The sequence below is a fragment of the Silurus aristotelis genome (assembly GCF_946808225.1).
Source record: "Silurus aristotelis genome assembly, chromosome: 4".
NCBI classification, from domain to species: Eukaryota; Metazoa; Chordata; class Actinopteri; order Siluriformes; family Siluridae; genus Silurus; species Silurus aristotelis.
The window spans coordinates 13,820,115-13,844,341 of NC_139577.1; the positions used below are offsets into that span (position 1 = coordinate 13,820,115).

General features: G+C 37.0%; 1 protein-coding gene across 4 annotated transcripts in view; it reads left to right on the forward strand.

Moving 5' to 3' along the window:
* The window catches only part of atp10d (ATPase phospholipid transporting 10D), a 31,658-nt gene extending 8,087 nt beyond the window's left edge, over positions 1-23,571 (forward strand). For 2 of the 4 annotated variants that reach the window (XM_083540209.1, XM_083540210.1), the window contains exons 3-23: positions 1,754-1,948; positions 6,271-6,475; positions 6,576-6,661; positions 7,897-8,003; positions 8,160-8,291; positions 8,438-8,550; positions 9,118-9,370; positions 10,821-11,017; positions 11,828-12,004; positions 13,248-13,824; positions 14,655-14,752; positions 14,948-15,074; positions 16,405-16,589; positions 16,709-16,997; positions 17,499-17,575; positions 18,293-18,418; positions 18,512-18,712; positions 18,973-19,053; positions 20,944-21,048; positions 21,661-21,848; positions 21,970-23,571. In XM_083540209.1, coding sequence (XP_083396335.1) covers positions 1,754-1,948; positions 6,271-6,475; positions 6,576-6,661; positions 7,897-8,003; positions 8,160-8,291; positions 8,438-8,550; positions 9,118-9,370; positions 10,821-11,017; positions 11,828-12,004; positions 13,248-13,824; positions 14,655-14,752; positions 14,948-15,074; positions 16,405-16,589; positions 16,709-16,997; positions 17,499-17,575; positions 18,293-18,418; positions 18,512-18,712; positions 18,973-19,053; positions 20,944-21,048; positions 21,661-21,848; positions 21,970-22,204 — 3,754 coding nt within the window. In that variant the 3' untranslated portion in view covers positions 22,205-23,571. Of the gene's footprint in view, positions 1-1,753; positions 1,949-3,100; positions 3,634-6,270; positions 6,476-6,575; positions 6,662-7,896; positions 8,004-8,159; positions 8,292-8,437; positions 8,551-9,117; positions 9,371-10,820; positions 11,018-11,827; positions 12,005-13,247; positions 13,825-14,654; positions 14,753-14,947; positions 15,075-16,404; positions 16,590-16,708; positions 16,998-17,498; positions 17,576-18,292; positions 18,419-18,511; positions 18,713-18,972; positions 19,054-20,943; positions 21,049-21,660; positions 21,849-21,969 lie in introns of those variants that run through there. The other 2 variants (XM_083540212.1, XM_083540211.1) reach the window with 2 other exon arrangements.
* Positions 23,572-24,227: the final 656 nt, after the last annotated feature.

Below are 24,227 nucleotides of genomic sequence, written 5' to 3' on the forward strand. Positions count from 1 at the left end.
CAGATTCTAAAGGGAAGCTAAACTCATCTGGGTGACACCGGATACTATGAATGATTAAAAAGTGCAGTTTTATAACCAGGAAATTCAGTAGAGTTTTCACTCAAAGTGTGGTTTGTTAAAGTTGTCAGGTGTTCACTGAGAATTGAGTAAAAACTGTTCATAGCAAGTCCTAAACCATCATAGTAAAACTGTATTCAATTATAGTCCAAAGGAATTGTCATGATTTCTCAGTGGTGCCATTCACAGCAATCTTGTGTATCTCTAAGCTGTTTATGTGGCGCCACCTAATAGCAGTGATTTGAAAGTAATGGCATCAGAATGGATCAGGCAGGTCCGGAAAGCAGGAGAGGTCAGGTTCACTGGTATCTCACGAGTGTCATGTGTGGCTGAAGGGGTGTAGGGGTGGTTTGTGATAACAGCATATAAACATCCTAGTTCACCAAAACACACTATGCCTGTAAACTTTCCTGATCTGCTGCTTAAAACACTAAGAAAGAAAACACCTGCTGTAGCCCTGACTATCACATGGTACCTACAAATAGCCTGTGATCGAAGTAGGCATGATAAAATATAAAAGACTAAAAGTTAGTTAATAACACTTAGGCATGAGAGCATGTCAGTAGGAGTAAAAAAACTTAGAGAGGTCACCATTTAGTCATGTTAATTAAAATTCACAAAGCATGTGTTAAAATTCAACATGTGTTATAGTGAATGTGGTCCAGTACACAATCAAGTCACATTGAGTCACTGATATTACTTATTTTTGCCTTTTTCAGTGTTTATTTGGAATAAATCAAGCATGAAACTTAAAATGCTTTTCTTCCTTTTTCATTCTAATCATGCTGAAAAGTTTGTGTGGGAAGTTAGACGTGCACTTAGAATATGCAAAGAACTCTGTATGTTTGAGCTAGAGTGTAATTGTGAAATTACAGGTATATGATTTGAATGAATCATTGAATTAAATATTTGTTCATGCTTAAATTAGCTATGCTGTTAAGCTAATTTATGTAATTATTGGATAAATGTGAGGAACAAAGAATGTGGTGGCCAGGTATACTAAGATACTTGGATACCTTCTGCTGCACTTTTGGCTGTACATAGGCAGTTATTCTCTGCTAATGCATTCTAATATTTGGTCTATTTGGTCTATTAGTATTTATTGAAGTTAATGTCTAGTCATTTTCTTTAGAGAAAGTTTGATTATGTTGTAAGTAGGCTATTGTCTTCATTCGCAGTTTAGACCAAATGCTTTTTTTGGTCTGATCAAACTAATGTTGAGCCAATTGGTCTGAAGCCAATACATAATGTTTTGTACAAACCTAAAATTCTTAGCACCATAGCATAACTGGTAACACCAGTCTTGTGCCCAATCATCGTGGTGGTAGCAACATGCTACTTTCTACCACCACCTTTTCAGCATGGCTGATTTTCAGCCGAAGGAAATGGAAAGCTTGTTGCCACTACAGCCAATATGTATGGAGACAAATATAAGCAAATTGTTGAGAAGAACCTGTTTCAGTCAACCAAACAGTTGCATTTAGTGTATGTTGAGGACAATGACCTGAAACACAGAGCAAAATTAAAAATTGCAGTCTGCCAGTGTTGAAGACACTGAAGAAAAGGAAAAAAGGTGATCACCCAAATCTAATTGCCTCAGGAAGACAATTCACACCATGTCAATACTGGGGTCGATACATTTCTGGGGGCACTTTGATTATCATTTTGACATTGCTTTTTCTTTTTTCTTTTTCAGAGTAGCAAACCTGTACTTTTTGTTCCTGGTGTTACTGAACTGGTTTCCAGTGGTGGAGGCCTTTCAAAAGGAGATTACCATGATCCCTCTCATTGTTGTGCTCACTGTCATCGCCTTCAAAGATGCCCTAGAGGACTACAGGCGCTACTGCTACGACAAGAGGATCAACAACAATCGCACACATGTATACAATGGGTCAGTATGTGGGTAAATAAATAAAAATAAAAATGTTGAGTTGATGATATTGCCTTGGTGCGATTTTCTTGTTCGAAAATAACAATTTATCATCCACAACTTATGTGACATGAGCACATATGGTAGTGCTTTTCCTAATGTCTGTTGCATATAATGTATTTGGTTAGGAAAGATAAACAATTTTTGCATGAGTTGTGACAGTGAAGGTAACAACAGCTTGGAGGATTATGGGTAATTTGCCTAGTCGTGTCATGCTATGTGCATTATTAGGTTTATGTTGACTGTGTTTGGCCTTACTTTCTAAATGGAAATAGCTTAAGTCATGCTTTGACACATATTTAAGCACACATCAGTCATTTTTGATAAGGTAACTGATATTTATTCCAAATCACCTCTGAATTATTTTTGTGTTTTTCTCTAATAACGGCATCAGACATTGTAGGCAAATATGCCCACGTAAAAACAAACTAGTCCAGTGCTTTACGAAAGTTTGTAAACCAAGTTTCCATGAAATGGTTTCTAAGGGAGGTCAATGTAGACACTTGTGTCCCAATTAATCAACCGGTAATCTTGTGCACCTTTAGACAATATATATTACCTAATTTTAAACCAATATTTTCAACATAAAACACTAAGTATTATATACAGTGCATTGTGGTGGCGAATTAGTCCCAAGTGTGAATGCTCCTGTGTGCATGGTGTCCAAGGTGTATTCCCATCTCACCCCCAGTGTTCCTGTGACTGGTTCCAGAGCCACAATGACTACAATATATGACTTCTTAAAAATACAGGAAATTATTATTTTATATATACAATTAAAGTGAATGAATGCCTTGTTTTTTTGCATAATATTTTTCATGAAATGTGTGTTGCCATCCTGCAGTGTTTTAATAATATTTTATAGAACCAGTGATAACAAGGTTGCCTTGATTGTAGTGTAATTAAGGTGTTGGATTTATACAAAATATGCTGTCTCTTGCTCAACAAAATATTAAGTGTTACATTACCGTTTTAGCTCTCATTTATACGCTTTCAGTTGTATGTATACCCGGCAGATTAAATACTATTTAACAATTTCCCCATTACTATTATTTACAGAATGTCTTAACCCAGCCTGGTTTATGGCTTTGCATTTATGTATTTTAGCCTTATCATCAGGTGTGGCACTTATATCTGTCACAAACGCGCTGTCTTTACAAGAATGAAGCACCACAGCGCAAGCGTTGGGAATCATATTGGAATGATCAAAAGCTGAGGGACATTTTTGCTATAGTTACATGTCCAGTGCTTATAGGCCCGGACGTACATGGCCCCGAAACTAAGATGGCAAGTTATGCAAAGTCAAAGAAGAGGAGATTGGTGGTCCCAAGCTGGATTTCTGTTGAAGAAGCTAAAGGTCGGCACAGGCGGTTCTGCGGGAATAAGATCAAGACCACCACGTACACATTCCTCTCGTTTATCCCTAAAAACCTGTTTGAACAGTTTCACCGCTTTGCCAACATCTATTTTATTTTTTTGGCTGCACTAAATTTTGTGCCCATCATAAACGCGTTTCAGCCCGAGATTGGAGTCATACCTGTTTTACTGGTAATGTCTGTGACTGCAGTAAAGGACCTATGGGAGGATCAACGAAGGAGAATATCTGACAGGCAGACTAACAACCTGCTGTGTAGATTGTATAACAGGTGAACTTATTACTGATACAAATATAGGAACAGCCAAGTTAGAAAAATTCTATGATTTCTTTGAGTTTTAGCTCCGTTTTTTTAATGTCTAGCTACATAATAAAAAATATATTGTAAAAAACAATGGAAAAGAACGCTTTATTCATATTATTTTTGTTTCTGATTTTGTGCGTTCCCATTTTACAGTCGTTATAGTGTTCTGTTGTATTTCAGTTATTTTTTTTTTTAAGTTGGGTATTTAGCAGTCCTTTAACAGTAGTTAATTTTTAAGCACTGCATGAAGCTGAAAGCAGTCTCTGTAAAAATGTGTAAAGAATGCAGCACTATGCTCTTGCCCCACATAGAGATTTAAATAATTGCTCTGTGTATGGCTCTCTGTGGTTAATACTTGGACCAGTGATGTCCTTTTAGCAAATTTCTTATTACTTTTTTTCCCTTCGATCTGTTTTTTTTTATTTTTTTTTTTTAACGAGTTTGCTCTTGTTAAAATTAATAAATTAATAGGTGTAATGTACGCGCGTATGGACATCTATGACTGACATCACCACCACATTTCAGGGTTGCTGTAGTCTTGTTAAAAGAGACTTGAATTTAAGTTAATCGTTAAGCAGCACAGTCTTTACGGTCTTTTTCGTGTGCATATGTCCAAGGTACAGGTGCACTAAACATGGATTAGGCACTGCTTTGTTTTTTTTTGTGTTGCTGGCTGAGAATTTAGTGCAGCATTCTTCACTGGTACACAAATGATTACAGCATGGACAGATCCATGTCCCATTAGAAAAATGTCAAAAAGTGTTGAATGTATTGTAATCAGTTACTAAGCTAAAAGCAGGATAAAGTAGGTTATAATTTGATGTATATACAATTATGGGTAAAAGAAGGTACAATTTTCTTTAATTCCATGTTTTTAGTAATCATGGCCTAACTCATATTCATTTTGATCTTATTTTGAATTCAGATGTTTTGTTGGGGTATTTGATGGGGTGTTTGGGATAATATGTTGTATTTGGTTTTCCCAATTAGTCTAAGGCAGGGGTCACCAACCTTTTTGAAACTGAGAGCTACTTCTTGGGTACCGATTAATGTGAAGGGCTACCAGTTTGATACACACAAGTCGAAATAACACTGTTCTGAAATAACAAATTTGCTCAATTTACCTTTAATTGTATGTTATTATTAATAATGAATTATATTCATCTATATTAAAATATAGATGACTAGATATTGTCATTTTCAAATTCATACCAATGCAAGTGTGATTTAAAAAAAAGAATAGCAAAAAAAAAAAAGATTAGATGTAGCTCACTGGTATAGTGGCGCTATAGTGAGCTATTTTTTAAAAAAGGCCCGCGGGCGACTCGTGGTCTTGCGGGCGACCTGGTGCCTGCGGGCACCATGTTGGTGAACCCTGGTCAAAGAGATAGTGTTGCTTGGTCAGATTTAAATCTGCATAACAAAGTCTTGTTCCATATTAGTTTTTAGAAGAGGGGATTTTTCCCTGGCTACCCTTCCATAAAAGCTTTGCTTGTTCAGTCATGAGCATACACATTTTATGTGCTTGCAGAAGCCTGTGCGTCACATGATGCAACTCTTGAAGGGTTTTCTTTAAATTTTATTAAAGTATTGAATGAGAAAATGGTCTGACCTTCTACTGAATTTATTGAGATGCCCACTTAGTGTAAAATTATAAGAACGTTTTGGAAGATTCTCTGTGAAATTGTGATTTTTAAATAGTTGGAGATGGCCTTATAACCCTTTTTAGACTGATAAGCAGCAACAGTAGCCTTTTTGAGTTTGATCTCCAAACTTCCAAAAGATCTGCTATTAGAGTGGTAGTCACAGTTTGAGATGTTTAAATTATTTTGTTAATTTCATTAGAAACACCGGACTGCTAATTAACTCTCTCTTGTAAAACAGAAAGCAAGCACATTTGTAAATGTTACTGAAGCAAAAATATTTTACTTACCTTTAATAAAATGTTGAGAGCGAACATACATAAACTGAGATATCTTGGCGAAAATGAATCAAGCAACCCAGAGCATTCATACTTTATACCTTTATTCATACTATACTTATTCTTATACTTAACTCATTTTAAAGTCTGTTTAAAATGATATATTTTGTCACCTCAGGATATTTTTCTATTTGTTTATAGATTTATTTTATAAATTAATGAGGATCACCCATTTATTATTAGGTTGATTCTGATAAAAAACAGAGTTCTAATGCAGGTTGGAAACTAAGTTTCCAGTGACCGTATACCTGTCTATAGAAGTGCATTCCTGCAAGTTAACTATAATGGTCATATAGAGTTCATTTTTAATGCCTAGTTGTTATTTGAGCTATACAATAAATCGTTTTTTAAGCTGTTTAGCCTAGTTGAATATCAATCATGTCCTGGGATATAATATGGAGGATTCAGGTTACTGTTTACGTATCAGAGCCTGGGTTTTAAGCTCAGCAAATGAATGACGATTTGTTTAATAGCACAGCCGTTACTCATTGGGTGGTACAGAAGTATATGTTTGTGTTGAAGAGTTCATATAGGTTTGTGTATTTAGGTTTTCTATACATTATTGTAAAAGAATGCATTTCTGACTTGCCTGCTCATGCTTTAAATAGTTCTTTATCTTGCAGTAAACAGTGCTGCTACGTGGAAAGGCGCTGGGCTGATGTGTATGTGGGTGATGTGGTGCATTTGTGCTGCAATGAGATCATTCCTGCTGACATGGTGCTGCTTCACTCATCTGATCCAAATGGAGTGTGTCACATCGAGACTGCCAACTTGGATGGAGAAACCAACCTGAAACAGAGACAGGTGGTAAAACACCTGCCACAAGAAGTGAGCCATCATCCTTTGTGCCATATTGTGAAGCATTTAAATAAATAACACAATATATAACACTATAACTGTGTATGTATATGTGTGCACCATGTCTCAGGGATCAGAATTTACTCCTGAAAGTTTCAGCAGTCGCATCGAGTGTGAAAACCCCAATGATGACCTAAGACGTTTTAGAGGTTACATGTAAGTAGGAATGATGATGAAAAATGTCATATATGTGTGCTGGACTGGGAAATCCTGTCACACATTGTTATGACTAGATACTTGCAAAAAGTTCATAAAGTTGGGTTTTGCTTCCCATAATATCTGTTTTGTTATATTTGTATTTATTGTATTGTATTTATATTCTTTATTTTTATTTATGTCTGAGAAAAAGGTAGGCAGGTTTGGGACAAAACAAAAGGGGCTCTGTATTTTTCTTCACTTTTTCTTTTGCATTTCCGCAGTCATATTCATTTCACACAAGCACACACTCAGCTCTGTGCTGATCAGCTGTCTTTTTTGTGACTCTAGTCTCTTCCACCTATATCCTTTTCACTGCTCGCTGAAATGCAGAACACTGGGTAAACATACACACAAGTGTGTGATCCTTAACACACACTTTTCCCAGCTCCGCCCTTCATTCACAGACCTGCACTTGACCACCCCTGACCAACTCCATGATATTTAGTGAATGTAATTCTAATCTTGCCTGGGAATCAGTCTGCATATCATGGGAGGTTGTAGCTCAGTGGTTGAGGCAGTGGACCCTGGTTACAGAGTAACAGTGGCAGCTTAGTGGTACTGTAACCAAGTTTAAATCCCTTAAGCAAGGCCCTGACTCTCAGTTGCCCAGTCACTCTGGATAAGGGTGCTTTCCAAATACCATAAATGTAAAAGTGTAAATATTTGATAGATTTCTAAACATTTCTGAGATGTGTTTTTTTTAGTAATACAATTTTTAAAGTTTCTTAAATAAAAAGTATAAATTTTTTATACACTTTGGTGCCTGAACAGGTAATAATTGCAATTAAATTCATATATTTGCAAATGTATTACTGTATGTTTTTTTTTATTATTTATTGTAAATATTAACAGGATTTCCCAGGCTGATACACACGTCTTTTTATTTTTGGAATTTTGATTATGTTGGCTTTATATGTTATAATGAGATCATGAATGTCTGCTTTCTTCTAACAAATTATTTGAAGTGCTGAAGTGTACATAGGGATAAGTGGTAGCTCAGTATTTAAAATGTAGAACTTCTGATCAGGTCATAGGTTCAAATCACACCACCACCCCTGCAGGAGCCTGAACCCTTGACCTTAACCCTAAATTAACCCTTTATTGTATAACTGAGATTAATGTAAGTCACTATGTTTAAGGGCATCTTCCAAATAGTATAAAAGTACATGTAAATTGTGTTTGTGTGTTTTCAGGGAGCACCCCAATAATGTACGGATAGGATTACATAATGAAAATCTCCTGTTGAGGAGCTGTACAGTGAGGAACACTGAGACTGTGGTTGGCATTGTGGTCTATGCAGGTACAGCAATAAAATAAACATTATTATAAAAAAGTCATTAAAATTGCATGACCACTTCTTTACGTACAATGGGAAACATGGATTGTTTTGACTTGATTGTTTGACTGTGCGTTTGTGTGTGTGTGTGTGTGTGTGTGTGTGTGTGTGTGTGTGTAGGTCATGAGACGAAAGCAATGCAGAATAACAGTGGACCGCGCTATAAGAGAAGTAAGCTGGAACGCAAACTCAATATAGACATAATTTGGAGTGTAGTTTTACTACTCATCATGTGCCTTACTTCTGCTGTGGGTAAGTACCAGCTCACACACACACATCTAATACTAACCTTGCATCATGTAAAACAACAGGAGCATCATCAGTGTGGTCAAATTATTCAGTGATGATACTTCTTGAAATGTACCTTGTTCAAAATGTTTGCTGTTGCTGTGAATTAGGCCATGGGGTGTGGCTAAGCAACCTGAAGGATCCAATATATATACTGCCAGATGGCACACACCCGGCTCTTGCTGGCTTCTACATGTTCTGGACTATGATCATTGTTCTGCAGGTGTGTACTTGTAACATCACCACAAACACCCCTCCTCTTTTTCACCTTTTCACACCGATTGCACTTCTTTGTCTGCTTTCTTTTTCACGCACACGTTGCAGGTGTACAATCCATAGCCATATGATAGTGCTTTGAATTATGAATGATTCAATTATCCATCCATAATAAAAAATATTCAAGTCAGTGGATTTGCTCTATGGCCCCAATGTAAAAAAGAGTGATTGAATGTGTGACTAAAAATGACTGGTTTTCCTTTCCAGGTTGTATCCCCGCCTCATGTTATGACCAGGATAAATGAACAAGCAGTAATTAAATTAATGTCAAATAACCATCTCTAAATAGAAATAGTGTTTTTAAAAACATTGATATTTGTTTTATAAAGTTAATTTTACTACATCGTAACTAATACATAATGTAAAGTCATACGTCATTGTTCCTTATTTGAAAAATTCCACTGTACAGCTTTGTTCCCCTTACATGGCTGATCTGCTCCTCATTACAGGGCTTACACAATTAAACTGGTCTCAGTTCCACACTTGCTCATCTCTCCGTTCCTTTGTGTTGCAGGTTCTCATTCCCATTTCTTTGTACGTGTCTATAGAAATAGTGAAATTAGGGCAGATCTATTTTATCCAGAATGATCTGGACATGTATGATGCCAGGCTGGATACTGGCATACAGTGCAGGGCACTAAACATCACTGAGGATCTAGGTCAGATCCAGTACTTGTTCTCAGATAAAACAGGAACCCTAACAGAAAACCGCATGCTGTTTCGTCGGTGCACAATCACCGGCAAGGAGTACCCTCATAAAGATCATGGTGAGTTTTGCCCTCCACAATCTGATTAGACAACACATATGTCTCTGCTGGCTAGACCACCTTAACTCCTTTTCTTCCATGATTTGTTTGTACTACAAATAAGTTGGACTAGCACTGTCCAACAATAAATTTTATTTGCACTTGAAATATGCAATATATAAATTAAAAATTATTTTAGTAGATGTCACCTTTCCTTTCACACACTGGATCAACATCTTGCTTGTGCTGCTGTAGCCTGCAGGGCCACAACATTTCAGTGTAAAAGTGACATGAAGGACTTTTGAGTGACACAGTCATGTGTACACATAACAGTAGTTTGCTTGATGTTGATTAAAGTAAACATGCTGCACGGCTGCTGCATGTAAAAACAAACAGCTCGTGGTATCAGTGATTTGGCCACTCTCATAATGACAGCGGACCAAAAGGCGGAAAAACTATCGGTATGGATTTTTGCCAATAGTTCCAGCAACAGATTATCGGTGTCAATTAATCGGCAAAACTGATAAATATGTTGAACACAGTTGCCACTAATGTAACTCCAAGAGTCAGGCGTATGTGATGAAACAAATATCCAATAATTTTTCATGTTAAATGTATTTGAGAGAGCTCAAATAATCGTTTCCTGACTGGTTTGAGCAGAACGGAAGTATACAAAGGATCAAATAACCATTGGGGCGGTCATCTCTGAACACACAACATCTGAACCACAAGGCAGATAGCCTACAACAGTGGTTGGTTGGTTGGTTGGTAGGAATCGTGCAGATAACTTTGTAGCATATTTACGGCATGTGATATATATGTAAACCTGTACAGTGAATAAATATAAAGGCTCTAGCAATGCAGAGATGTGTGGGCATCGTTAAGAAGTACAGATAGATGTTTTAATGCTTTGGCATTGAAGAGGAAAGGTTATAAGATTATGGCATTTAAGAAATGTGCAAGCTGAAAAAACAAGTCAGTATATGCACACATTATATACACATATATACATGAATGTGAAATGTTGGGCAGAACGTGAGGATATGAAGATATAAAGATACATATAGATAAAAATAGTGCAGATGTAATGATAAGTAATATGCATATAATATATAATATGTAATATGTACATTGTATGTAGAATTGTACAGAGGTGAACTAAAATGCACTAGAGGTGAAAAGTTTCTAAAATGCTTAAAAAACGTGTAATGGTCATAGTAACTGAAAATAAAGCTTTTCTCTCAAATCTGTATTCTGTTCTGCATTGCACCCCTGGGATATAATTGGGTCTTCTGATAATTGTATGGATGAACAAGGGCATGTGTGTTCCTATTAAAGTGACCTGGGAGTGTATGTGTTGCTTAGTAGTGTGAATTTTGAATTGGGCCCTGAAGACTGAAACTGAATCCTAATTGATTGGCTTCAGATCACTTTCTCTCTTTGTGTGCATGCGTATGTGTGTATCCTCCAGCCCAAGCTATGGAGCTATATGAGGAGCAGGTTGCTGGCCGACCCGATCGCACACTCAGTCTCCGTTCTAGCTCCAGGAAGTCTCTCAGCTGCAACCGCAGCTCCTTATCGCTCAACATCCTCGATGCTGCTTCTGACACCCACTCGCCACATAGCACACTCCACCATCATGTACCCGGGGCTTTTAGCAGCGCAATGGTAAGTACTGCAAAACTCAAACAACTAAAATATCCTGGTGTTTTTTTTTTATTTTTTTATTACGTGTGTTTGACAATGGTGGACGAAGTACACAAAACATGTCGTCGAGTAAAAGTAGCGATACACTTGGTAAAATATTACTCCAGTAAAAATGCCCCCATTAAACTTTAACTCGAATAAGTACAAAAGAATTTGCCTTCAAATGTACTTAATAATATTAAATACTTTTATTTTCACTATAATGTACCTATTATCGTTTTTGTTATAAGACAAATTATGTGAAAAGACTCTGTTACTCTCAGCACAACAATCTATTAATATAATGATATTAATGAGTCAAACACTGATTGATATTTATTTCAATTATCATAAAGCCAAAAGCTTCTTTTCAACCACTTTAAGAAAATCACACAAATAAGGCCACGGGTGTTGTGGCAAGTTAGAGCCAGTTATTCCGCTCAAAATGTTCTGCTTGCTGTTGAACTGATGCTGAACTGTATGTTTGTGATAAGTAGATACCACCATGTGCCAATCAATACAAGTTCAAAACAGAGCACATGCTCCATCCTGATTGGTGGATTGCTGCCTGTCTGACCTGTAAAGTTTTTATCCGGACATAAATAAAAAGGAACGACTGATTTCTTGAGTAAAAAGTATTTTTTATATTTGACTTTAAATTGTAGTGAAGTTAAAGTAAAAGTGTCCCTGAATGGAAAATTCTTCAGTAAAGTACAGATTACTTTTACTTTGTTACTGTCCACCACTGGTGTTTGATTGATATGATCTGTATTTATGTCAAATCTTTCTCAGGCATGTGCAGTCATTCCAGATGTGCAGTTGAAGGAGAAGTTGCAAGCTCTTTCGTTTCCTCCGTGTTCTGCAATCAAGTATGATACTGCAGAACTTTCACACATTCTAGACTTCTTCCTCGCCCTGGCTGTCTGTAACACTGTGGTGGTGTCTTCCCCCAGCCAGCCACGTCACGTGGTACGATCCACACAATGCACCACACACTCTGTTATTGATTTCCTCTTGTGTTCTCTTTTAATACGCCTATGGTTTAGCCATATCATTTACAGTTTTTGAGTTCTTGCTATGGTGATACTGCAGAGACCTAAAAAGCAAAATCATATGCTTTTTTTTTTTTTTATATTTTATTTTATTTTTTTTAGCTAATGCATTTATAACTTTTTATTTTAAACTAGCTCACAATGCTCAAGCATTCAATGTGTAATGTTCAGAACAACATCTGGGTGATTTTATTTTATTTTTTTTACCATTTTTCATGTGATATTTTTACCTTTGTATCTTCTAAGCCAGGGGTGGGCAATTAATTTTTACAAGGGGCCACATGAGAAACCTGAATTGTGTCAGAGGGCCACACCAACGATAATATTTTAGGGATGCACCGAAATGAAAATTAAATTCAAAAGGCAATGAAATCCATCATTTTTTGTGTTATGCCTTTTGCCTTGGCACCATCACTGGAAAACTTTCTTGCCTTTTCAAAAACGTCCGCTACAGACGGAGTGCGCGTGCTCGAATTGACTTTACTTTGTTGAGCCGCGTTCTTCTCATATTTAGAATGGCAATCGGGATGTTTGGATTTCAGGTGATAAATTAAACCCGACTTGGAGAAACTCTTTGCAGATACACCCCCTCTTGAAATTTCAGCATTGCATGTTCTGCAAATCGCTCTCCGTACACTGCAGACATGTTGCTCTTATCCAGATAACCGTGTGCTGCTGCGCTTTTTTATTGCGTCATTACAATTGTGTTTCTGCCGTGTTGTTTTGGTGATTTAGGTATTTCGGCCGAAAATTTTCGGTGCATCCCTGTAATTTATGATTGGCCTCACGCGGGCCGGACAGGGACGTACAAAGGGCCGGATGTGGCCCGCGGGCCGTAGTTTGCCCAGGTCTGTTCTAAGCTTTTTAGTTGTAACACACGTTCATTTAAATAGATGTCATGACTTTTAGCACTCACTGAAATGAACTAAATGTTGTTTGACCGATGGATATTAATGCGAGTATGAATCTAAAACACCTCTCTTATGAATAAATCACTTCTACATATTGCCCTGTTGTTTTTTTTTATATGCAGATTACTTCCAGATTTTAAAAGAGGTTTACCAGCAGTATCAGTGTTCACTAGCAGTGTTTTCAGTTATTCCAGTTATTGTATATATTATAATATGTATTGTGAATCTCTGCTTGTGTGATTTCTTCAGGTGAAGACACCAGTGGCCCGCTCTCCTTTGCGCTCTCTAGAGGAAATGAAGACTCTTCTGCAGAAACTGAGCCTCCCGCGCTTTTCAATGTCCCCCATCGAGAACTCGGACAGCCCTCCTGGCTACACCCGGAGGTTATTTTCTAGGGGTCGTCACAATAACACTTCTCCTACACACGCTCCTTCACACACTCCATCACCCAGCCCTGCTGTCACACCTCAACAGCAGCACCACATAGAGGAGCTTGAAAAAGACTACGATGAAGATGATAAAGAAGAGCGTAGCGATAATAAAGAGGATGAGGAGGAGTTGCTATATGAGGCAGAGAGCCCAGATGAGGCTGCACTGGTTCAGGCCGCAAAGGCATACGGCTGTACACTGCTGGGCAGGTCCCCAGAACAGCTGCTGGTTGCCCTGCCAGGCACTGAACCACTCACTGTCCCGCTGCTTCACCTACTGCCCTTCCATTCCGCCCGTAAGACAATGTCAGTAGTGGTACGTCATCCACTCACCAGCCAGGTGGTGGTCTACACCAAAGGAGCTGACAATGTCATTATGGAAATGTCTGGGACATCAGGTGTGTGAAATAAAAATAATTTTCTGTCGGCACAGTACCCACAGAGTCTTTCTGAGATAAATATGAATTGTATAGAGATTTCCACTCAGTGTGGTAGCTGCATAAGAGGAAGTCACACCCTTCAATAAATAGAGCTTGGAGATTGAAGATTACAGTGCAGGTGCAGATATAAGACACAGCTGTCTTTCAGCCTGACTTTTGACTATTGTTATACAAGTTGCTTTACCAGAAACTTTACCCTTTAATTATCTGTTTATATCACTCTTTCTCACAAATGTTAATCTATTACTCTTAACAGGATTTAGATAATATATAAAGTACATAACAAATTGGCTACATAAATAGCAGCCATTTTAGACTGGTAAAGCCTATTTTCTGATGTTTTTGTATGAATATTTATTGATAAATCACTAATAGTAAAAAAAAAAAAAAATAGACTGGTGTTGTCAAGCCTTTGCTTCATCAAAACCTCAACTTATCCACTTCAGGTTTATGTTTGTCCTTATTCTATTAGATAGTTGCTTGAGCTTTCATAACTGGACATGACCTCTCAAGAGAGCAGCAAGTGTTATTTGTTTACTTAGAAGTTGGATAAAGTTACATCAGTCTTCAACAATTATTAGTTATTCATCATTGAACAACATGATCAAATCAGAGAATTATTGCCTGAATCATTGAATTCACTGGTAAAACTGACTTGTTTTACTCCAACAAAGCTTTTTTGTATAATGCATAATATTAAATACATGTAAACATTACTAAAACATAATACAGTAATCTAGGAATTAGGAAGGATGTGACATTGTGTTTGAAAGATGTGCATTTTACAGATCATGGTGATGGTTCTAGAGAAATCATTAAGCGAACACAGCGACACCTAGATGACTATGCAAAGGATGGCTTGAGGACACTTTGTGTTGCCAAAAGAGTACGTCTACTATTTTTCTCACTTCCTGTCTTCAAACTGCTAGCATACTACGGAAAAATAGGAAATGAGATTTGGTGTTTTGTCATGGCTCAATTGTGAAAAAATGGTTATTTGAAAGTATATTCCTTTTTTTTTTTTTGTTCCCTGTTGTCAGTAATATAGAAGTTTTGCTGTTGTTTGTTCTTCTGTTTGCAGGTCCTGCAGGAGGTGGAGTACAAGGCCTGGCTTACTGAACATGCTTTTGCTGAAACCAGTATCGAAAACAGGGAAGAACTACTTTTAGAATCTGCTCAAAGACTGGAAACTAACCTTACATTATTAGGTGAGACACTGATGTGATGGAAACTCATTCACAAAAGAGGACTAAAAGAAGGGACTTTTAAAAGGGACTTTTTAAAATGTGTTTTCATCCTTTTATGATTAAACTTGTATAATAAATGTGTTTAATGTTTGGTTTTTTTTCTTTCTTTTTTTTTTTCTTTTTTTACACTGTTCAGCTACTTTAAATACTTTTTGTAAAAAAAAAAAAGTTTAAGGCCACCTGATAACCCAGAACCTTGAAATACAAATAAAATATGAAAAGTTTTTAAACGTTGTTGTGCAGTAAAATAGAAAAAAGAACCTAATTACGTGGTCCATCATCCAACTAATTAAGTAAACGAGACTAATTGATGAAATTAATTTAATTCCAAAAGAACTATTAGTAATGGATTACGGAGAGTACAAACTCAAAGAGCAGGCTGTTGAGTGCTAAAGTGCAAAGCATGTACAGTATATGACTTACCTTCTTTTGTAACACTCATTACAGAGGTTGGAAACTGCCTCTGGAAGCAACATCAGCACATGCATTGTGCTTAAGGACCTTAATGAAAGGTTTCCATGACAAAGCAGCAGCACATAGACTTTATATTATAATGTGCAAAGCCCAGAGTGAAGTGCTTTAAGAAGCAAAAGATCTGTGAACTCTTGTGTTTTTTGTTTGTTCTTTTGATTGATGAATCACATTTTAACTAAGGCAGTCTGATGGATGAAGGATGCCAAAAAAACACTACCAAAAACAATGCATAGTGCTAACATAAAAAATAAATGATGGAAGAGGAATAACTGTCTGAGATTAAGTTTCAGAAATTGTCTCCTTAGTTCTACTGAAGGTTGATTTTAAATGTTCTCGACTTGTTTTTGCGATAGTTTGCAGAACACCCTTTCCTTTTCCAGCATGACTTTGATCAGTGTAGTGTGAAAGCACTTCAGTGGCCTGCAAAGTGTTCTGACCTCAACTTCACTGTACACCTTTAGGAGGAAACGAATTGATTGTGAGGCAGGCCTCCTTTCCTGACTTCATGAATCACAAATGCACTTTTGACGGAATGGGCACAAACTCAGAGACACAGACCAAAATCTAGTAGAAAGTCATCTCATAAATAGTGAAGGCTGTTAAATCTGGGGGCTGTTTAGAGGTGACTGATTACTGCACATGGTTTTAGAGTAAGCACAAGGCTCTCATAGATAGGATGGACAGGTGTCCACATACTTTTGGCCATACAGTGTATCAAATTATACTTTAGAATTAAATTATAATTAAAATGGCTGTTATTTCTTCAAATCATTTTACTCTCATTTACCCCATTTTAACCAAACTTTTCTGTCTTCAGGGGCGACTGGTATAGTGGACCGATTACAGGAGGATGTCCCAGAGACCATTGAAGCTTTACAGAAAGCAGGGATTAAAGTATGGGTCCTTACAGGGGACAAACAGGAGACGGCCATTAACATTGCATGTGCCTGTAAACTCTTACGAACGACTGACCAGTTGCTCACTGCTAACTGTGACAGCAAGGTGAGCCATTCTTTAGCTCGCTTAAATATTCATTTAGACATTTTGTTCAGGGTATTAAGTTTACTGTATGAACATAACTGTAGCGTAATTCTCTTGTGTATTCATGTGCTCTCTGGTAGGAAGCATGTGAAGCTCGGCTTTTAGAACTACAGCAGGAGATCAGAATCGCCAAAGACAGTTGTTTGTCGAACTTTGATTCGGACCCGGATGATGCTGGCATCACCGGCTTTACACTAGTGATTGATGGCCGAACATTAGACTTTGCCCTGCAGAAGGAGTTACAGAAAGTATTTTTGGATGTTACGGTCAGCTGTCGATCGGTCATATGCTGCAGATCTACTCCCCTGCAAAAGAGTCAAGTTGTTCGACTTGTTGGTGACTCGCTCGGGGTCATGACCCTCGCTATAGGTCAGTATGTGATTAAGGAAGTGTTAAAGTAATTGCTCTGACTGTCTGTGTGCAACCTGGATCATGTTTAGAAACCACACTACAATATTTATAATCCAGCTTCATAATCATTTAATGATCAAACTGAAGTGCACTTTTTGGCCAAAGATTTTAGACCTTCCCACCCATATGTGGCCATTCCCCCAAACTGTTTAAGTTTGAAAAACAATTGTAAAAGATGTCTTTGTATTCAGTAGCATTATGGTTTCCATTAAAGGTTATTATAACAGCAACGTGGGGACTAAATTTAGAAACACACATTGATTATCAATTACCTTCAGCTATATAGTGTTTTGCAGTGTTTTTTTATACAAATCTTTATAAAAATAAACAATACAGTGTACAATATTATATATATATATTTTTTTTTATTATTCATTCAGTTCTTTTACCTAATAAAATTGTGTGTTGTATGCATGCATAATATGTTTAATTGTGTGTCTGTGTATTTGGGATATTCAGGGGATGGAGCAAATGATGTCAGTATGATTCAGGTGGCAGATGTCGGTATCGGCATCTCGGGTCAGGAAGGCATGCAGGTACGTTTGATCACGCCCCCATTCTTTATCATTTTATCGATTCAGTCCTATCATCAAGTTACTGCAGTGTCCGATTTCAGCATTGACCTCAGTTTAGAGTACAACCTCTGGGGATTTGATGCACTGATGCACACTACTATGCTTGTCGGTAATGGATATCGTTCCCCTCTCAGGTCCAAACTTATAAATTCTTTATTCATGAGCTCATCAGACTGCTCACTGGACAGTTTATGAATCACTAATAGAAATGAAATGTGTTGGAAAATCTTTAGTAGTAAGAAGCACTGGTACTTTGTTTAAGGCTGTTCTTATCTATTCACTTGTTAAAACATTAGGACTGGCTCCTGGCCCTGATGTGAGTTAGGAATTATTTTTAATTCCAGTTGCACATAAATCTAAAAAAATAACCAAATGTATAAATGGAAAGAAGATAAAATGTTGGGGGGGGGAGTTACTGTTACGTTTCCATGTAAAATGTTCCACTCAATAACGTTATCAGAATATGGCCAGTTTGCTTTCTTTATGCAGATTTATGCACTTTGCCATTCGTTGTGAAAGTTTAATTGTACACCAAAGTCAAATTATGTATTAAGCCCTAGGTGTTAAAACAAATTCTAATATTGAAGAGTGCATAAAACATTTTTGTACCTTTTCATATATGTTTTTAAACGTGAAAATAATCAGACATTATGTGCTTGTTTCCTTTTGTGTTTTAAGGCTGTGATGTCCAGTGATTTTGCCATCTCCAGATTTAAACATCTTAGAAAACTCCTGCTGGTTCATGGGCACTGGTGCTACACAAGACTAGCGAACATGATCTTGTACTTCTTTTACAAGAACGTGGTGAGGCTCGAATAATTCAAATGTACACATGATTTTACAAAGCGAAATTACTTTTAAAATCCGTTCATTCAATTCTGTACTTTCTATTTCTAGATGTATGTAAATCTGCTGTTCTGGTTCCAGTTCTTCTGTGGTTTCTCAGGAAGCACTATGAGTAACTCTTGGGTGCTCATCTTTTTTAACCTGCTGTTTACGTCAGTTCCACCACTGGTGTATGGTGTGCTGGATAAAGACGTGTCTGTTGGCACGCTTCTGTCTTTTCCACAGCTCTACAAAGCTGGACAGAACTCTGAGGTGAGACAGTTCTCTGGTGGACATCTGTTTACACACTGTATGGTGATTGTTTTTGAAGGATAAACATGTTGAGATTATTTTAATGCCTACTAGTTTGCATATACAATGTTTTAACATAGTTTGTCCCTACTAGAAAAAATATTAATCATAGTATCTTACCATGAATCCTACAGTCTTTTTCTTTATCAATGAAACTTTTTTTTTTTGGGGGGGGGTTCCAATTATTCGTATAATTCTCATGCACTTTTTTATACTTACAGGCGTACCTCCCCTCCACTTTCTGGCTGAACTTGCTGGATGCTTTTTACCAGAGCATAGTCTGCTTCTTTATTCCATACTGTGTGAGTTCATCTTGAGGTTTACTGCATTGTCTTCATACACTGATCATGTGTAACTTTATGACCACCTGCTTAATATTCTGTTGTTTCCCCTTTTTGCTGTCAAAACAGTCGTGACCCATCAAGCATTAACAGCATTAACTTCTTCAGCAATTTAAGCTACAGGAGCTTGTATGTTGGATCGGACCACACAGACCAGCCTTCACTCCCAACGTGCATTAATGAGCCCATGACCCTTTCACCGGTTCACCACTGTTCCTTCCCTGGACCACTTTTGATAGATACGACCACTGCAGACCGGGGAAAACCCCACAAGAGCTGCAGTTTTGAAGACGCACTGACCCAGTCGTCTAGTCATCACAATTTGACCCTCGTTAAACTCGCTTCATTATGCTTGCCAATTGTTCCCCATTTTCCCACTTACAGGTGCTATGATGTGGAGATAATCAGTGTTATTCACTTTACCCATCATAATGTTATAATGTTATAATGTCATAATGTTATGCCTGATCTATGTTTACAATTTTGTATCAATATGGCCCTGATCATGTGCGGAGTGTTGGCATCACACCCCATATGTTTTTGATGATTATCTCGTTCCTGAATTAATCCCATTAGCTGTTTTAATAAGTTTCACTCTTCTGGGAAGGCTCTGGGCATTTTCCCCATTTAGCCATAAGAACATTAGCGAAGGCATTAATATCAGGTGAGGAGACCTGGAGTCAGCATTCCAGTTCAAGCCAAGGTGTTTATTGGGGATGACCTCAGAACTGGTTTGAGTTCCTCCTCTCCAACTTTGACAAACCATGTTTGGTCATGGATCTTTGTGCACAGGGGTATTGCAAGCATGTTTGGTCTTCTTATTTACAGTGGAAGGAAACTATATAGATATATAGCACACAAAGACCTCCTACACAATGGTGTGTTTATCATTTGGATGCTCGGGTGTCTACAACACTTTTCCCCCTTTTGGGTATGTTGTAATATTTCTGTAATATTCCTTCAAACCTAAAGGTTTTACTGTTTATTTGGTGTTTTTGTTTACTTGGTTCCTAGCAACAGATGGCTATGACATCATTGGGTGTAAACACTTTGTTGTTGCACTACAAAAAATTAGCTGAGATGTAATAAACCTGGAACTAAAAGTATATTTTTCCCTCACAGGAATAGTTAGAGAAGCAGAAATGTTTAAGGTAAATTATTTGCAGAGGTGTGGTAGCATGTTGGGGTCAGCAGACCATTCAATTTATATGAATTCTATAACCAACACATCATGCCACATCTTGTTTACAAAGATAAGGTGGTACCATTGGATACAAACTTCATTGATTGGTGGATTTTGTTTTTGTTTTGTTCTTCTGCCTTTCAAAGTATAAAACCTGGTTTGGTAAAATACTATTCCAGAGATAAGAACCTCAAAAAAGTCATTAAAAATACAATTGAGCAGATATGCCACAGTGTACTAATGTTTTTGGCTGAAACTCAAATGGTGGATTGTGAGGACACATTGAGCACCTTAAAAACTGTCGTAAAAAGAAGCTTTGACTACAGTCTGCTACACTTTTGATGCTTTTTGAATCATGCAGAAGTGATTTCAGTCAAAAAAACACTAATCAGGAATTGTCAGTGATAATTGGGTTTGATCAATTAATGGTCTGCACTGCACCCACAAGCTCTACTTTTGTCACAGCTTGACTTACATACTGGAGCAAAAGATTTAACCATATTCAGGAGGAGGAGGTGTATTTTTGGCAATGCAGGATGAGAAAAGATGTGTTGCACTTTCTGGTGGTAAGATACCAGTTGTGACTGATCATGTTTTCTATTTTTGTTTTTACGTTTTTGTCATGCCAAATGATATTAATGTTTTGTTTTATTTTGTGTGTCTTTCAGACGTACACAGGTTCAGACATTGACCTGTTCTCTTTCGGTTCTCCCATCAATGGTTCAGCTCTTCTTATCATCCTTCTGCATCAGGTTATAGAGAGCCATACACTGGTAAGTCACTGAAAAACATCGTACAGTGGTGTATCATCTATATGCATTCCTCCTTTACATAGTGACTATGTAAAGTAGTGAAAAGGTAACCAACCATTCATACAAAAAAACCGTCAGGGTAATAAAAACAAATTCCAGGCAAAATAAGTATTCAATGATCATCTTTGTTATGTACTGTAATTATGCTCAATTTAGCTATATGTAGTTGGTTTGTAGACAGGATTATTGTCACTATTATACAAAGATCCATCTGCTGATGCTTCCATTAGCCTTCACCCATACATAATGAGTGCAGACTAACCATAAATCTAAAGTAGACCTTATAGCATTGCTGAATAATACAGGGCATGATGTAATGATTACCATAAAATTACATTACGATTAATATTATATAATGTGGTAAAAACCTCAGAGGCCCAGATAATCTGTCTCTAAATATTACATTATGTATGATGTGTATATGATTTGAAATATAAAGTGTTATGATTGTGAAGACCAAATTCTGTTTGGCTGAGAATTTCTGTATGTGTTTTGTGGGGTTTTTGTGTACATTTATTTATTTATCTTTTCTCTTTGCCTCTTGTTAATGCTGCTTTGCCGTGTGATCCGCAGACGTGGCTCCATGCAGTGGTGTTACTGGGCAGTGCCATGTTCTATTATGTGTTTGTGCTAATGTTCAGTGTCACATGCGCGACATGTAACTCTCCCACAAACCTATATGGCATTGAGACCAGATTGATGTCTGAGCCACTGTATTACTGTGTGTGTGGACTCAGTACTGCTGTAGCACTGCTACCCAGGTATATACACACACACATTTATACATACATAGATACACTTACAAATAACTCCAGAACAGTCTGTCTGCTGCTTATTCAGTTTTTCTGATTCTCTCTCTGTGTATTTTTTTCTCTCTCACAGAATATTGTTTCGAGCCCTCTCTAACTCTCTCTGTCCATCTGACTTGGTAAAGGCTCAGAAACTAGGCAAGTCTTCCAAAGACTTGGGGCATTGGGGCAATAAGCATCACTGGAAAGAAAACGGATCTGCCAAAGAAAATTTGAACTCCAGGCTTTTCCCTCAGACTCTTAGTGTAAATGCAGACATGCCCAACTTTGTTAACTGCACTTCAGAGGCTGGTCCTGTACCCTCCTGATTCATGAGCAAAAGCTGCCTTAATACTAATGAATTGTCCACATTGTCACATCTCCAGTTTTCCACAATACTATGAATACTATGAAAATGTCCGTAATTATTGTACTTTCACAGTTGGTGCTCAGTTTTAGTACATTCTACTATATAAAAAGTCACTGAATTCTAAAATGCTGAACAAACAGCTACTTGTCGGAGAACTGACTGAAAGCAGCAGTGAGAACTGAGAGTCTGCTCAGTTGTAGAGAAGACTGGCTGCCACACTTGCTCTAAGTCAAAAATGTTGTGTATCACTGATTTAAATGTAAACTACAGAGAAACTAAGGTTGTAGCCTACATGCTACATCACCCAAAGGAAACAGTTCCAACCTGATTTCACCATTGGTGGAAAATGCCCATGTAATTATGTGATTATTAGCAACACGAACAAGAACTGACAAATTTGTCACGATTGATGTTTACAATTTTAATTACAGCATTGTTTAGATGGGGTAGAAATTCTGATTTAATGATAATGAATCAAATTCTGGTAGACATTCGATAGTATGAGTTAGTACACCAACACAATCAGCGAAAGCTGAATTTCTTGTTTTAATTCTGTTTAATACAACACATTACAGTGATGTAATTACAGAAGGTACCAAATTACCAAAGGACACTCATTAACATGAAGAATCATGGATAACCAATGGACCTTCATACAGGCAACATTAGAATTTTATTGGCTTCTGGAGTATTATTTATAGGGATTTGAGTATGGGGACCTAAGAATTGTATGTAAATTCAAGTCGTTACAAGTGACTACTACTAAGTGAAGTTTACTGGTGACTATACAAAATGAACAAAATAATATAATGTGAAATAAGTTAACAGGGATATGCCTTTTGATTTAAATGTTTACAGAAATGTTAACATTTGTTAGTGCACCTAGAAAACATCTGGGTCAGGAAATGTCAGCATACTATAAATCGTTTGTTAATTTGTTACATGGTTGGTTTGTATATTGCAGCCTTATGCAGTACCAGTATTGTGATATTTTAATCAGTTAACATTCATGTTCAAATGCTTTAATAAGTGTAAAACATTCTGTTGAGTGGATTGTACCCATATGGATTGTTTTTTGTAGTCAGTACTAATGTCTCATGCACTTCGTTATACTGGATTTTGAAAGGATTGTATGAAATTGAGATAAATGTCTTTGCTTTGAATGATGTTTCTCTGTGATTGTCATTGAATGACCATGTGATTTTGTGGCTGACATACCTGTTGAAAAGTTGTTACATTTTTCTTTCCATCTGTACTTTTGTGAGTTGATATATTTTTGAACGTATTTCTTATCTGAGAAAAAATAAATAAATAGAATTTACATTCTTGTTTTTTTCTTTGTACATTGTATTTAAGGCCCATCACTATAGATTATTTCATTGTATAAAGACATTTAACATTTATTTATTTTTTTTTACCTTTTACAATCTTTTTTGAGCTTTCTAATATAAATTATATGGCCAAAGGTTTTTAGACAGCTGACCATAACACCCATATTTGCTTACTGATCATATAATTATGTCAGTTTTTCAATTAATTTTGTGCATGGTTGTGAGAATGTGCCTATTCAAACATAAGAGCATGAGTGAGGTCAGGCACTGATTGCTGTTTGGTGTTTGATGAGGAGGCCTGGCTTACAGTACGCATTCCAGTTCATCACAAAAGTATTTAGTAGTGTACAAGTCATAGCTGTGTGTAGGACACTTAAGTTCTTCTTCTCCAACATGGCAAACCATGTCTTAATAGAGCTCAGTTTGTATGCTGGAACAGGTTTGGAGATCTTAGTTCTTATGAAAAATTGAATGCTACAGCATGCAGTGATATACAATTTCATTTTATTAGTGTGGCACTTTTAACACTTGACTTTTACAAAGCTTTATATAAATAAATAGATTACAAATATACTTTTATATTATCCCTATACATGTATCCCTAATGAGCAAGCCAGATGAAATGGTGGTAACGAAAAGAAGAGAGAAACC